Below are 12,604 nucleotides of genomic sequence, written 5' to 3' on the forward strand. Positions count from 1 at the left end.
ATATTAAGAAAACGATAAGAGTTTGCTGCATACATACTGTGTATAAAATGTTCCTCTCGACGAGCTCTACATTTTATATATTAAGCTCAAAAATGTCCGACCGTCTGTTCAAAAGTTACATTAACATAATTCTTAAAACTATAGTAACATATGTATATCTTTTTAAAGGTAACAGATATCAACCTTCTATAAACTGGAAAGATGATCAGTAATTCAAGACCTTCAATTTGAGGTCAATTTCAGGTCATGATGAAATTTAATCTTGACCTTCAGAGTGTACCATGACCTTGACCTTGTGACATTTGAAAGGTCAAGTGGTCCTGAGTTGAATGGTGGTAATCCCATGTCTCTACGACTTCCGGTTCTCAAGTTTGATATTGCATCATATATTTGATAATTCATTGTGACCTTGATGAACTTTGGAATTGTCCAGATTTTTTTTTAAAATGTTGTCCTTTTACTGCAGAGCATTTTTCTTTTAACAGATTTGAGATATCTGTTGTCATTTAAGAGATAATGCAGTTTGAAATTTTGCGAGCGGAGGCATGTATTTCTGATTTAACAACAGTTTACCACCTGAAATTTTCAGAAATTAAAGAGTTCATCATGGTTATATGTTTGATTAAATACCAAAAACATTCAATGAAAAAAAACCCCATAAAATCAATTTGAAATTTTATGTTTTGCATTTACTTTGTAAGTTTCATAATTTCTATTTATACAATTGATATTGCATCATTTTTGGCACTTTGCCAAATGGGGTCATTTGATATATCAAATTGAAGGTCTTAACGAGCTCTACTCAAAAATGAAAATGTTAAACCCCTTTTTATCCCAGGGGGAAGGGTGGGGTCATTTAGTGCAAAAAATTCAAACTTCTCAGATGGTCAGGTTGTCGCATATCAAATGAAAGTCCATAAAGCGTACATTTCAAATATCAAATTGACGTCCCCCAAAAATGGGTTGGGTGGGGTCATTGAGTGCAGAAAATAAAATTTTCTTTTAAGGTAAGGTTGTTGTATTTCAAATGAAAGGTCGTAACGTGTACATTTCAAATATCAGATTCCTGTCCTCAAAAAATGAGTTTGATGGGGTTATTAAGTGCAAAAATCAAACTTTCTAGAACATGGCGTTGTCGCATATCAAATGAAAGATCATCAAGTCTACATTACATATATCATACTTCCGATCTCGAAAATTAAGGCGGATGGGGTCATTTAGTGTAAAAAGCGAAAAGTTTCAGAAGGTATGCTTGTCGTATATCAAATGAAAGGTCGTACAAAATACATTACGAAAACATCACTTTAACAGGAAAGACCTTTCAATTGTTTTACAAACAATTGAGATACTAGTTATTCTTGTAATTTGTGAAAGTTTCAATGAATTCTAATCATCGGTTCCAAGGTAATCTCATGATCAGTAGCTTATATAAATAGTGGATGGATGTATGCATTGATGGACACAATGCATTCACTTCCTGTTGAGTGTTTTCAAGGTACTCACTAAGGATTCAGCAATGACAAGTCCAATAGTGAGAAGGAAGAAATTGTATTGCCATCCAATTCATTATTTCAGTCTCCATGACCTAATGTAGCAAAGGATATGACATTAAATTTTTATCATTTCAGTTCCCATGATATATGTTGATACAACATTTTACAATCTTATGGCATCTTTGGACTCACCAGCTTTTAAAATGGTGAGTCAAGATAGATTTTTATGAGTCCAGGACTTATGGACTTGCCTTAGTGAGAACTCAGAAATGATGATACAGTGTACAAATTATATGTGTGCTCAGTTGCTACAACATTTTACAATCTTGATGCATCTTTGGACTCCCCAGTTTTGAATTGATGAGTCCAGACATATGTTCACGAGTACAAGACTCATGATGCAAATTTTGGCAAAAACATGATCAACAACAATGCAATTTTTCTTCAATCCACAAAAAATTAACATAATCATATTCAGAAAGACAACAAAGAAACATGAGAGAAAACAGCTAAGAAAAAGACCAAACACATAGGATTTTATAGATAAGGAAATTCATTTCAAAAAAATATTTCAATCTTATCAATAAGCTCAAGGGTTGATGCTGATCATTTCATATGCAGCAGCATATGGAATAAACAGGAGACAATGAATGATGAAATTCAGTAATTAGGGATCAAGATTGCAAGTATATTTGTTTATTGCTCATTAACGAGTGAGGCACCATATTTTTGTAGCCTTAGGATTGGATCATTTCAGAAATGTTTGGGTCCAACTGTCATATTCTGTGGTTTGTGTTTCTCTGTTGTAGAGAATTGCAGATGGATTATAACTACCTTTAGAGTTATGTTCTATGATTTCACACTATTTGATGTACATATTAATGCACAGGATGTGCCTTTTCCATCAATTAATTCATAGTTCATTATACATTTACTATATATTCTGACTCATTTGAACTGTTATTTCCTTGATTGTTTTTTTTTGTATTGTGGGGGAGTGCTATGTCAGAAAAATGTATTGTGTACAATGGAACAAAAACAATGTACATATTTATAATGTATTTACTGTAATAAATAATGTTGATTACAAAAGTAATAATTAGCACACATGTACCTTTATGTTGATCTAAAGCAAATTACTGGAAGAAAAAAGGCATTGATTTATTGTTTACTTGTTACTGTGTAATACATGTGCAGTACATGCTTATAATCAGACCATTTCTGCATTGTATAACAACTATTAAAATGTAGCATGTACATACTAAGCACAGTACATGAAGACATCCCTTGTTAATGCCTGATAATACATGTTGACAAAATAAAAGAAATTGTGTGGAAAAACTTTAAATGAGAGGCAGCAAATTCAATAACTTAACTTGACAATGGTCACCTCATGACCAGTTTGTCAAACATCATTCAAACACTGGCAAGACTTGTTTTGCCAAGAAAGGGAATTGGAGTGTATCCTCCTAACAAAACAGCAATACTTAAATGACCCTTTGACAAGAAACTACATGTTATTTATATATTAAATGAATTCAAGAACTATTTTTTTTATAGTTTTCAACAATTTCCCTATCATCTCACAGGCATTTGACTTTAAAAAAAATTCATATACATGTATATATCGTTATAGAGACAAGTGCCTGTTTATCATATCATCTAGATCAGAGGATTGAGGACAATGGCCCAGGGGGAAAATCACAATTGAAACCAATCAAGATCATATGTAGATATATAATGTTTATATGTCAGTGGATGCTCTTATATTATGCTTATCTAAAACAAAAGGTAGACACAATATATAAATAACAGATCTTGAGAGTTATCAAAAATTTTCAAAGAGAGACCTTAGATGTATTGGGGAGTTAGTACCTTCAAAGTGCAGGTGTTTTGTCAAGCATTATTTGGTTTAACAATACATATACATATAGTAAGACTAACAAGTATATTGTTAACAGACCTTATCTACGAGGAGGATATATTCTTAATAAAAAAACATTGTACATAAATATAAGAACAACTATTTTTCAAACCCTAAAGCTACATGTACAAGGTACAGGTACACCTGTAACTCAATATTGACATGTATTGATAATTTAAGGAATCTTGTACATGTTGGAAGTGTACAATCAATGGGACATGTAGAATTTCCAGTATATGAAAAGTCCTACTGACCTGAGCATATATGTTTATAAAATGCTCCGCTGGGCGCAGCTTGATACGACCGCAGAGGTCGAACCCTGAACAGTTGGGGCAAGTACAGACACAACATTCAAGCTTGATACAGCACTGAATTTGGATTGTGATTAAATATTTGACACAGCATAGGTTTCTGACACAGAATGAATGTGGTCTAAGAACTTAAAAAATTATGATTTACCTATTCAAACCATATCATTATTATTTGCTTTTATATATAAATCAGAAATAAACAATTTAAAATGGAAAATTTTAAAGAAAACAAAAATCCCTCCCCCAAATTTTTTGAACCCCCTTATGATTCATCATCCCCAAACTCTATCTCAGCCTTCCCTTTGAGGTATGGTACCTTGCAGTACAATTTCAGAGAGATCCATACACTTGAACACAAGTTATTGTCTGGAAACAAGAAAAATGCTTGTTTTTAGGCCCCTTTTTGGCCCCAAATTCCTGAACGTTTAGGGCAATTACCCCCAAACTCAAACCCAGCTTTCCCTTTGTGATATGGAACCTTGTAGTACAATTTCATAAAGATCCATACACTTACACACAAGTACATGTAATTGTCCTGAAACTAGAAAAATGCTTGTTTTTTGCCCCTTTTTGGCCCCTAATTCCTACAATTTTGAGGCAATTACCCCCAAAATCAATCCCAGCCTTCCCTTTGTGGTATGGTACCTTGCAGTACAATTTCAGAGAGATCCTTACACTTGAACACAAGTTATTGTCTGGAAACTAGAAAAATGCTTATTTTTGGCCCCTTATTCCTACACGTTTTGGGCAATTACCCCCAAACTCAATTCCAGCTTTCCCTTTGTGATATGGAACCTTGTAGTACCATTTCAGAAAGATCCATACACTTACACACAAGTTATTGTCATGAAACTAGAAAAATGCTTGTTTTTTTACCCTTTTTTTTGCCCCTAATTCCTAAAATTTTGAGGCAATTACCCCCAAAATCAATCCCAGCATTCCCTTTGTGATATGGAACCTTGTGGTACAATGTCAGAGAGATCCATACACTAACACACAAGTTATGTCTGGAAGTTACAAAAATGCTTATTTTTGGCCCCTAATTCAATAACTGTTGGTACCATAACACCCAAAATCAATCCCAACCTTCCTTTTGTGGTATTGAACCTTATGGTAAAGTTTCATAGAGATCCATTCACTTAAACTAAAGTTAGAGTGCGAAAACCAAAGTGTCTTCGGACGACGACGACGCCAACGTCATACCAATATAATAACACTAGTGTATCTATTCCTTACGGAATAAAGCCTAAGGGAAAAGTTATGCAATTTCTAAATTACAGTAGTGAATTTACTTCAAAATGACAGCACACTGCTGTAAGATTCACAGACATGACAGTTGCATGAACAATATATGTCAAGATGCGATTTCCTTTTAACATGAATTATAAATAAAACGCTTCGTGGGGTGCAGCTTGATACGACAGCAGAGGTCAAACCCTGAACAGTTGGGTCAAGTATGGACACTAAATTCAAGCTTGATACAGCTCTGAATTGGTATTGTGACTAAAAATTTGACACATCATAGGTTTCTGACACAGAGTGAATGTGGTCAAAGAATTGAAAATTTTGAAATGGGACTTTTACCTACCGGGTATTATGGTCCAATATCCAAAATCTAAAAACACGGTTATATTCAGCTTATCAAAGAACACCAAGAATCTAATTTTTGATGAAATCAAACAAAGTTGAATTTTGGACCCTTTGGACCTGTATGTGGACTAATTTGATTACATGGCCCCAATTCAAGGTTAGATTCAACATATCAAAGAGTGCGAAAACCAAAGTGTCTTCGGACGACGACGACGCCAACGTCATACCAATATAATAACACTAGTGTATCTATTCCTTACGGAATAAAGCCTAAGGGAAAAGTTATGCAATTTCTAAATTACAGTAGTGAATTTACTTCAAAATGACAGCACACTGCTGTAAGATTCACAGACATGACAGTTGCATGAACAATATATGTCAAGATGCGATTTCCTTTTAACATGAATTATAAATAAAACGCTTCGTGGGGTGCAGCTTGATACGACAGCAGAGGTCAAACCCTGAACAGTTGGGTCAAGTATGGACACTAAATTCAAGCTTGATACAGCTCTGAATTTGTATTGTGATTTAAAATTTGACACATCATAGGTTTCTGACACAGAGTGAATGTGGTCAAAGAATTGAAAATTTTGAAATGGGACTTTTACCTACCGGGTATTATGGTCCAATATCCAAAATCTAAAAACACGGTTAGATTCAGCTTATCAAAGAACACCAAGAATTTAATTTTTGATGAAATCAAACAAAGTTGAATTTTGGACCCTTTGGACCTGTATGTGGACTAATTTGATTACATGGTCCCAATTCAAGGTTAGATTCAACATATCAAAGAACCCCATATATTCAATTTTTGTTGAAATTAAACAAACTTTACTTGTGGTCCCCTATTTGGACAGATTCATAAAAAATCCATACACTTGTACACAAGTAATGTCATGAAACATGAACAATGCTTGTTTTTGGCCCCTAATAGCTAAACAGTTAGGACAATAACCACCAAAATCAATCCCAACCTTCCTTTTGTGGTATGGAACCTTGTGGTACAATTTCATAGAGATCCATACATGTACACTTATTCTCAAGTTATTGTCTGGAAATCAAATTAAATGTCTTCTGATGACAACACTGACAACGTCATAACATTATACACCACAAAAATTTCTGGGTCGTATAAAAAAGGTGTCTCAATCAGAGGAAAGTGACATGATTTAATTCAGGATATGCATTGTTTATTGTACACACATACATACTTGTATAAACATTAACTGTACCTCAGTACACTCATAAAATTTTGACATATATACTAGGTTACTACATGTACTATCATTTCACTAACTATAAACTGTCACTATTAAAACATAAGAGAGTCAATATCCTTCCTTTGTAACTTAAAAGCACTTTAAAGTAAATAAAATTTCAATCTTCTCATAAGGCCAAAAAAAAAATATGTGTGTTTACGGTCACCTGACCAACCCTCATTTATTGCTGCGACCCCAACTTTATCGGCAATTTTCTGAAATTCCAGAAAATTCCCGCCTTTTCAGTCACGGATACTGGTATTTACAGATTAAACAACAATGCCAGAAAACTAGCTGATAGACAAGCACGTGCACCATTATAGTGTCTCTTCTGTTTCTCTGTATGTAGCTTATTTTGACGAGAAACAGCTAATAAAAAAAAACAATCCGACCTACCGACCCTATTTTTTTTGAGCATGTGACAGTAAACTCACATATTTTTTTTTTGGCCTAAGACTCATATACCTGTTGTGTATAGTTCATCATACCTTTAACTGCATGTACATGTAGGTGTAAAATGTCAACATTTAAAGCATTCATGAGATTTCTTCAAAGAAAATCTTGCTCTAGAAATTTATTATATATAAGGCTGCACCACCCTTCAATTTTTTAGCACCAATCTTAATTTACTCAGCATAAACTTTTAAATTTTGAGATTATATGAGATAAGTATGGAAAATATATCTTTATCAGAAAAATGTTCATTGATTTTGAAAGACTGTATTCAAATTTTTATTTGTTTATCATGTACATGCACAAAAATGTATATCATTCAGATACGTATATTTTTGTCCACACATACAATGTTATATACTGTATACATGGTATACATGTATTTAAGAATATTGTAACTGCTAAAGTATAAAATTTCTAGACATTGTTCAATAGAAAATATTTTTCATAAGCTCCATGCTTGAAAATTTTTCTTTGGTTATCCCTGTACATGTATATACCATGTATACAATGTATAAATATCAATAAAAGTGCACATGCATTCTAAAATGTTTTCCCTTCTTTTCTGACTATGTTTAAATTTTGAGTTGAAAGTCTTTAAGATTAAGGTCTTGCTATAGATACATGTATTGTATCACATAACCTTATAACATTATCATGATTATCAAATTTACAAATGAAAATGAGGTCAATGTCTCATGAACCTTGTGTGATGGACAATTATACCTTGTCATGATTCTTTATACCGTCGTGGAAGTATTCCTATAATTCATAAGAGCTGAAAAAGCAAGATGCACTGGTAGCTATTTATACCCTCAATTTATTTTGATTCAAGTCACTATAGACCTAGACAATTTTCTTTGAATTTGTTCAGGTACAATGTATATTAACATAAGCTCTGATGAGCTTTAAATTTTCACTGAATATAAATACGGATACAGAACCAGGAATCATTTTAAAGTGCTTTGGATTATAGGATGTTATCTGTTATGGTGCACATGTTGATGTAAAAGACAACATCCCTCCCCCAAGACACTATGGCTGAAATATAATCTGGATGAAAGTAAATAGCCTAAAAAATTGAAATTGTTTATACTGTTCACTGTTATTCAGTTCTCTTTACAACTATGGTCTTAAAGCCCTGTTTTCTCCAGGGCCTTTTAGCATCATGGTAATGTGATGCTACATGTACATGTATCTGAAATTTGTTTCTTAATATAGATAGTGAAATGTATGTGATGCTATAGTTTCTAGAAACAAGATGGTATTTCATAATTTCCTGTTTACCAGGATGATATTAGAAATTTCTGAGGAGAACACTGCTTAAAGGGCAAAACTATCATGAAATAATTAATTTGAATATTTATTCTGTAAATCAATTCCTGATATTTATGGGTTATAACATGTCCATTTCTACATGTGCATTGTATCATGTATATAGGCCCTGGCATGTCTAGTATCATGCCGAGACTTCCATATCAGCCCCTGGCCCAAGCGGAGAGCTCACATGAGTCAAGGGATAATACTGGGGCCAATAGAAAAGGTCAATTTATAATCTATTTACCAAATAATTTTTCAATTGCTTAAAAGGTTTGCTCTTTCCTTCCACTTAAATGTTTTCATTATTACAATGCTCCCAAACATTTCCGAACTATATAGTCCATGAACATTATAATGTCAATGTCAGTATGGTCAGTTTTTATAGTGTTTTTCATTTGTTTTACAATTTTGATGATTGATTTTGCTCCATGTTAACAAAATGAGCATCTTTCTCATCAGCTGTTGATGTTACACTTGACATCATTGAGAATGGGGAAAAGTTACCAGTTATTTGACCTGGGCAAGTTACACCTGTGGTCAGATCATATGTTTTCTTACATCATATGAATTTGTACTATGCTTGCTGTTTCAACAGAAATTTTGACGTCACAATGCGTTCTTAATAACACAAAAAACGATAATACAAGGATAAATGTATAGCAATTCTGCAGTGTAGTTTTATAACCTTTGCAAACCCAATTTTTTCTCAGTACAAATATGTGATGAAGGGGTTTTATAACCATAATTGGAGATATCAAATTATGAGGATCTTCCCAACCGGATACACTGTGTGTGTCTCATTCGGGCGAGCGGTCCCAGTCGGTTTATACAGACCATATATACATAGTATATGCATCCAATTTGGGACTGTCGTTGTACTTCAACGTTACAAACAATCATAAAAAAATCTTGCATTTCTTAATACGGACACATCTAATTAAAAAAATCCTACTTTCTTATTAAAAAATATTACCTGTATTGGGTACTCGCGCCACTCTGTCAGGTGTACCAACAAAAACAAATGATATATTTACCTGAGTTTTAAATTATCCATGAAGGCCTCGAGCGTGACATCATGAAGAAGAACAAAGTCTCCAATGCCAAATTCTGGCCCTTCATGAATGCTACCAGCCATAACTATTGAATATCACTTTTTACCGGTTTTACATTGTTTATCACGGTTCAAGACTCATCAGATGCGTATTTCGATCGTTAGGCGGCGCTCATTTCCGGTAATGAAGAGAGGCTCCATACGGGTAACATTCAATTTATGATCGAGAAAATTGGGATTTTCAATCACATAAGAGATTTCTTGAATTGATATTTTTCAAAGTAGGAAATTAGCAAAATTGGTTTTATTAAACGGCTATGTTAAAGGAGTAGGCCCGGTAAGACCCCTGTTTGGTCCCAAAATAAAGCAGTTTTACAAAATTGTTTAAATGTAAATTTTTAGCTATTTATTGAAAAGAAGAATACTTCTGTTACATAAATATGGGCTGTTTTTGACAATACAATGCACATGCATCGGGTACTAGCATCATTAAGTCATGCTAAATTACTGAAATCTTCGAAATTTTAGCATTTTGGTTAATTTTTAGACGGTTTCCGTCTGAAATGGAAGTGGCCGCATTTGTGTTCATTCTTAATATTTGAATGTAAGTTGTATTTGATGATAATACATAACATATATAAAGGTTGAGAATGAACACGGATGCGGCCACTTTCATTTTTGACAAAAACCATCTGAAAAGTGACATATTATGGCATATTTGATAGAATTTTCATATTTAAGCTTGAACTTGAGTGTCTTTAATGACTAAATCAGTTCAAATCTTTCACATAAACTAATTGAATCGACTGAAGTAGATACTTAAGTGTTTAAAAAGTGTCCAAAATCTTTCATCAGATGAACCTGAATTTTGAGGCCAAAATCGGACCTTACCGGACCTACTCCTTTGCATTTAATTAGCGGCGGTTTCAAAAGGGGGCGTAGAGGTAGCTAGGGCGCACGCCCCTTGATCGAAAAAAATATCATTGTATGCATAGAATTGTCCAAAATATTTTTGACTCGCTCCACTCGGTGGTTAAATTTGTCATTTTTCAATATTTTCTTTTACATCAGTCGGATTTCGTTATTCATTTTGAAAAAAAAAATACCATTCTTAATTTACAGAAAACTTTTTTTAAATGTTACTGAAAATGTGTTTCCCCAATTGTCGCCCAGTGACATTTTACGGGAAAACTTTCCAACGTTCGGAAAAGTTTAACGACTTCTCCCTCTAAATTTTGAATGCAGAGAGAAATAATCGAAAATTCCGAAAAAACGTGCGGAATGTTCATTATCGCGTTGATAGTTATATCTGCTATTAAAAACTGTTTTATTCAATCCCTTTAAAACTACTGCGTGAATGCAAAATAAAGCAATTTTTGTTCCAGTCGAAAAGAAAAGTGGAGGGTCGACAACGAATATATGTTGTTTGATTTTTTAGCATTGTTAATTCTGGAATGATAAAGGGAAATTATAACAAATTGTAATGTAGTTATTTAAATGATAAATAGCCTTCAAAGGCTCGAATACACAGTTAAGCCTACCAAAATTTTACCAACCTGCATATGGAGTAAACATCTCTTAGTTGATACGATATTCCAGAGCTTACATTTTTTATCATGATTTCCTTAAAAGAAGGTTGGTACTAATAAGGAAGCTTTTTATCCAAGAGTTACAGGTGGTGAAGTTTAAATCATCCCTTTGAAAATTTTACGGACGACATCACGAGTTAGTTGACCATTACGGAATATCTGTTTCACAGATGACGACAGATATGTTCCAATTGTCATAACCAGAGCCCCGTCCTATTTTCTACGAATGTGACCTACCGAATAAGACTTCATCGGTTTTGTACATACACGAGCAACACGGCCGTTGCCACGCATGTGGAGCAGGATCTGCTTACCGTTCCGGAGCACCTGAGATCAACCCCGGTGTTTGGTGGGATTCATGTTGCTCAGTCTTTGGTTTTCTATGTTGTGTTATATGTATACTGTTGTTTGCCTTTTAGTCGTTTTTCGTTTTTTGCGATGACATTGTCAATTCGTTTTCGATTTATGAGTTAGTTTATTCCTTTGGTATCTTTCGTCTCTCTTTTGGATACGAGAGACTATTTTTTTTCTTAATCACTATTTCCTGCAGATAATATTTCAAAAGAATATATACGTACCTAAACATGTTTGTTTGTCAAATATATAACGCACCAACTGTGATCAATGTAAACATAAATGGCCTCTGCAAGTGTGTTTATTTAACCAAAATAAAGTACTATACAGTAGTTTTAAATGTGGCCATTGTCTTAAAATGTATCATATGATTTTTAACTGAATGGTACTGTTTTCGTGGAAGCCGAAATCGACGACACGATATGTGATATTTGTGACATAGGTTCCTTGGGTGACGAGAACCTTATTTGTATATCATATCTGATGTGTTTCAAAAGTTCGATTGTCTTCTTAAATCCTTTTTTTACTCTTGTACATAGTGTATATATGTTTATGCATATTTGTATTCGTGTACATTTTGTATATATGTTGATGAACCAAAGGAGATGTGGTATATACGTTAATGGACAGCAACATAGAAAATCACTGAAAGACAACTAGACTATTAGGAGGTATTTAACGACCTTGATTACCCATGATGGTCTCGCACGGTCGGTGGGACATCTAGAGTTCTTCAACGAAATCTCTAAATCGCCCAGAGTCTAGAAAGGCTGTGAACGAGTTATAGAAAAACTGTAACAATAACACAAAGGATGAACACCTTATTCTGCAAATTAATTAAAACATGTAGAAATGACATCAGATAACCACTGTCGCTCCCGCAATGAAGTTGACATCAAATCTAGACTTTCGAAAGTACTCTCATTATTTGTAAAACATCAGCATCAATCCGAGCTAAAACTATTAAACAGCAATGCAAAAAAGGTCAGAATGCTGGTAAATTATACAAAACGACGTACTGAAGGTAGGCATTCCACAAAAAATGTTTCCGCATTTACTAAATTGTTTGTCCGAATAAGATCAGAGTAAAAATAAACTCGAAAGAAGTAATTATAAGAAAATTACAGATGATATAAAAAATGAAGTTTGAGATGGCTATGCCCAGTTGGAAGAACACCAAAAGTAGCTCTCAACTGGACGACATTAGGAAAGAGAAATCCAGGCCGATCTCGTGCCACCTGCAGGATAAGTGAAGCGGCC

The 12,604-nt window shown here is 33.8% G+C and overlaps 1 protein-coding gene across 4 annotated transcripts in view; it reads right to left on the reverse strand.

Moving 5' to 3' along the window:
* Positions 1–9,551, reverse strand: part of LOC127728447 (unconventional myosin-Id-like) — a 62,919-nt gene extending 53,368 nt beyond the window's left edge. For all 4 annotated transcript variants that reach the window (XM_052235826.1, XM_052235825.1, XM_052235824.1 and 1 more), the window contains exon 1: positions 9,385–9,551. In XM_052235826.1, coding sequence (XP_052091786.1) covers positions 9,385–9,485 — 101 coding nt within the window. In that variant the 5' untranslated portion in view covers positions 9,486–9,551. The remainder of the gene's footprint in view (positions 1–9,384) is intronic.
* Positions 9,552–12,604: the final 3,053 nt, after the last annotated feature.

The sequence above is a fragment of the Mytilus californianus genome, unplaced genomic scaffold (assembly GCF_021869535.1).
Source record: "Mytilus californianus isolate M0D057914Y unplaced genomic scaffold, xbMytCali1.0.p SCAF_2, whole genome shotgun sequence".
NCBI classification, from domain to species: Eukaryota; Metazoa; Mollusca; class Bivalvia; order Mytilida; family Mytilidae; genus Mytilus; species Mytilus californianus.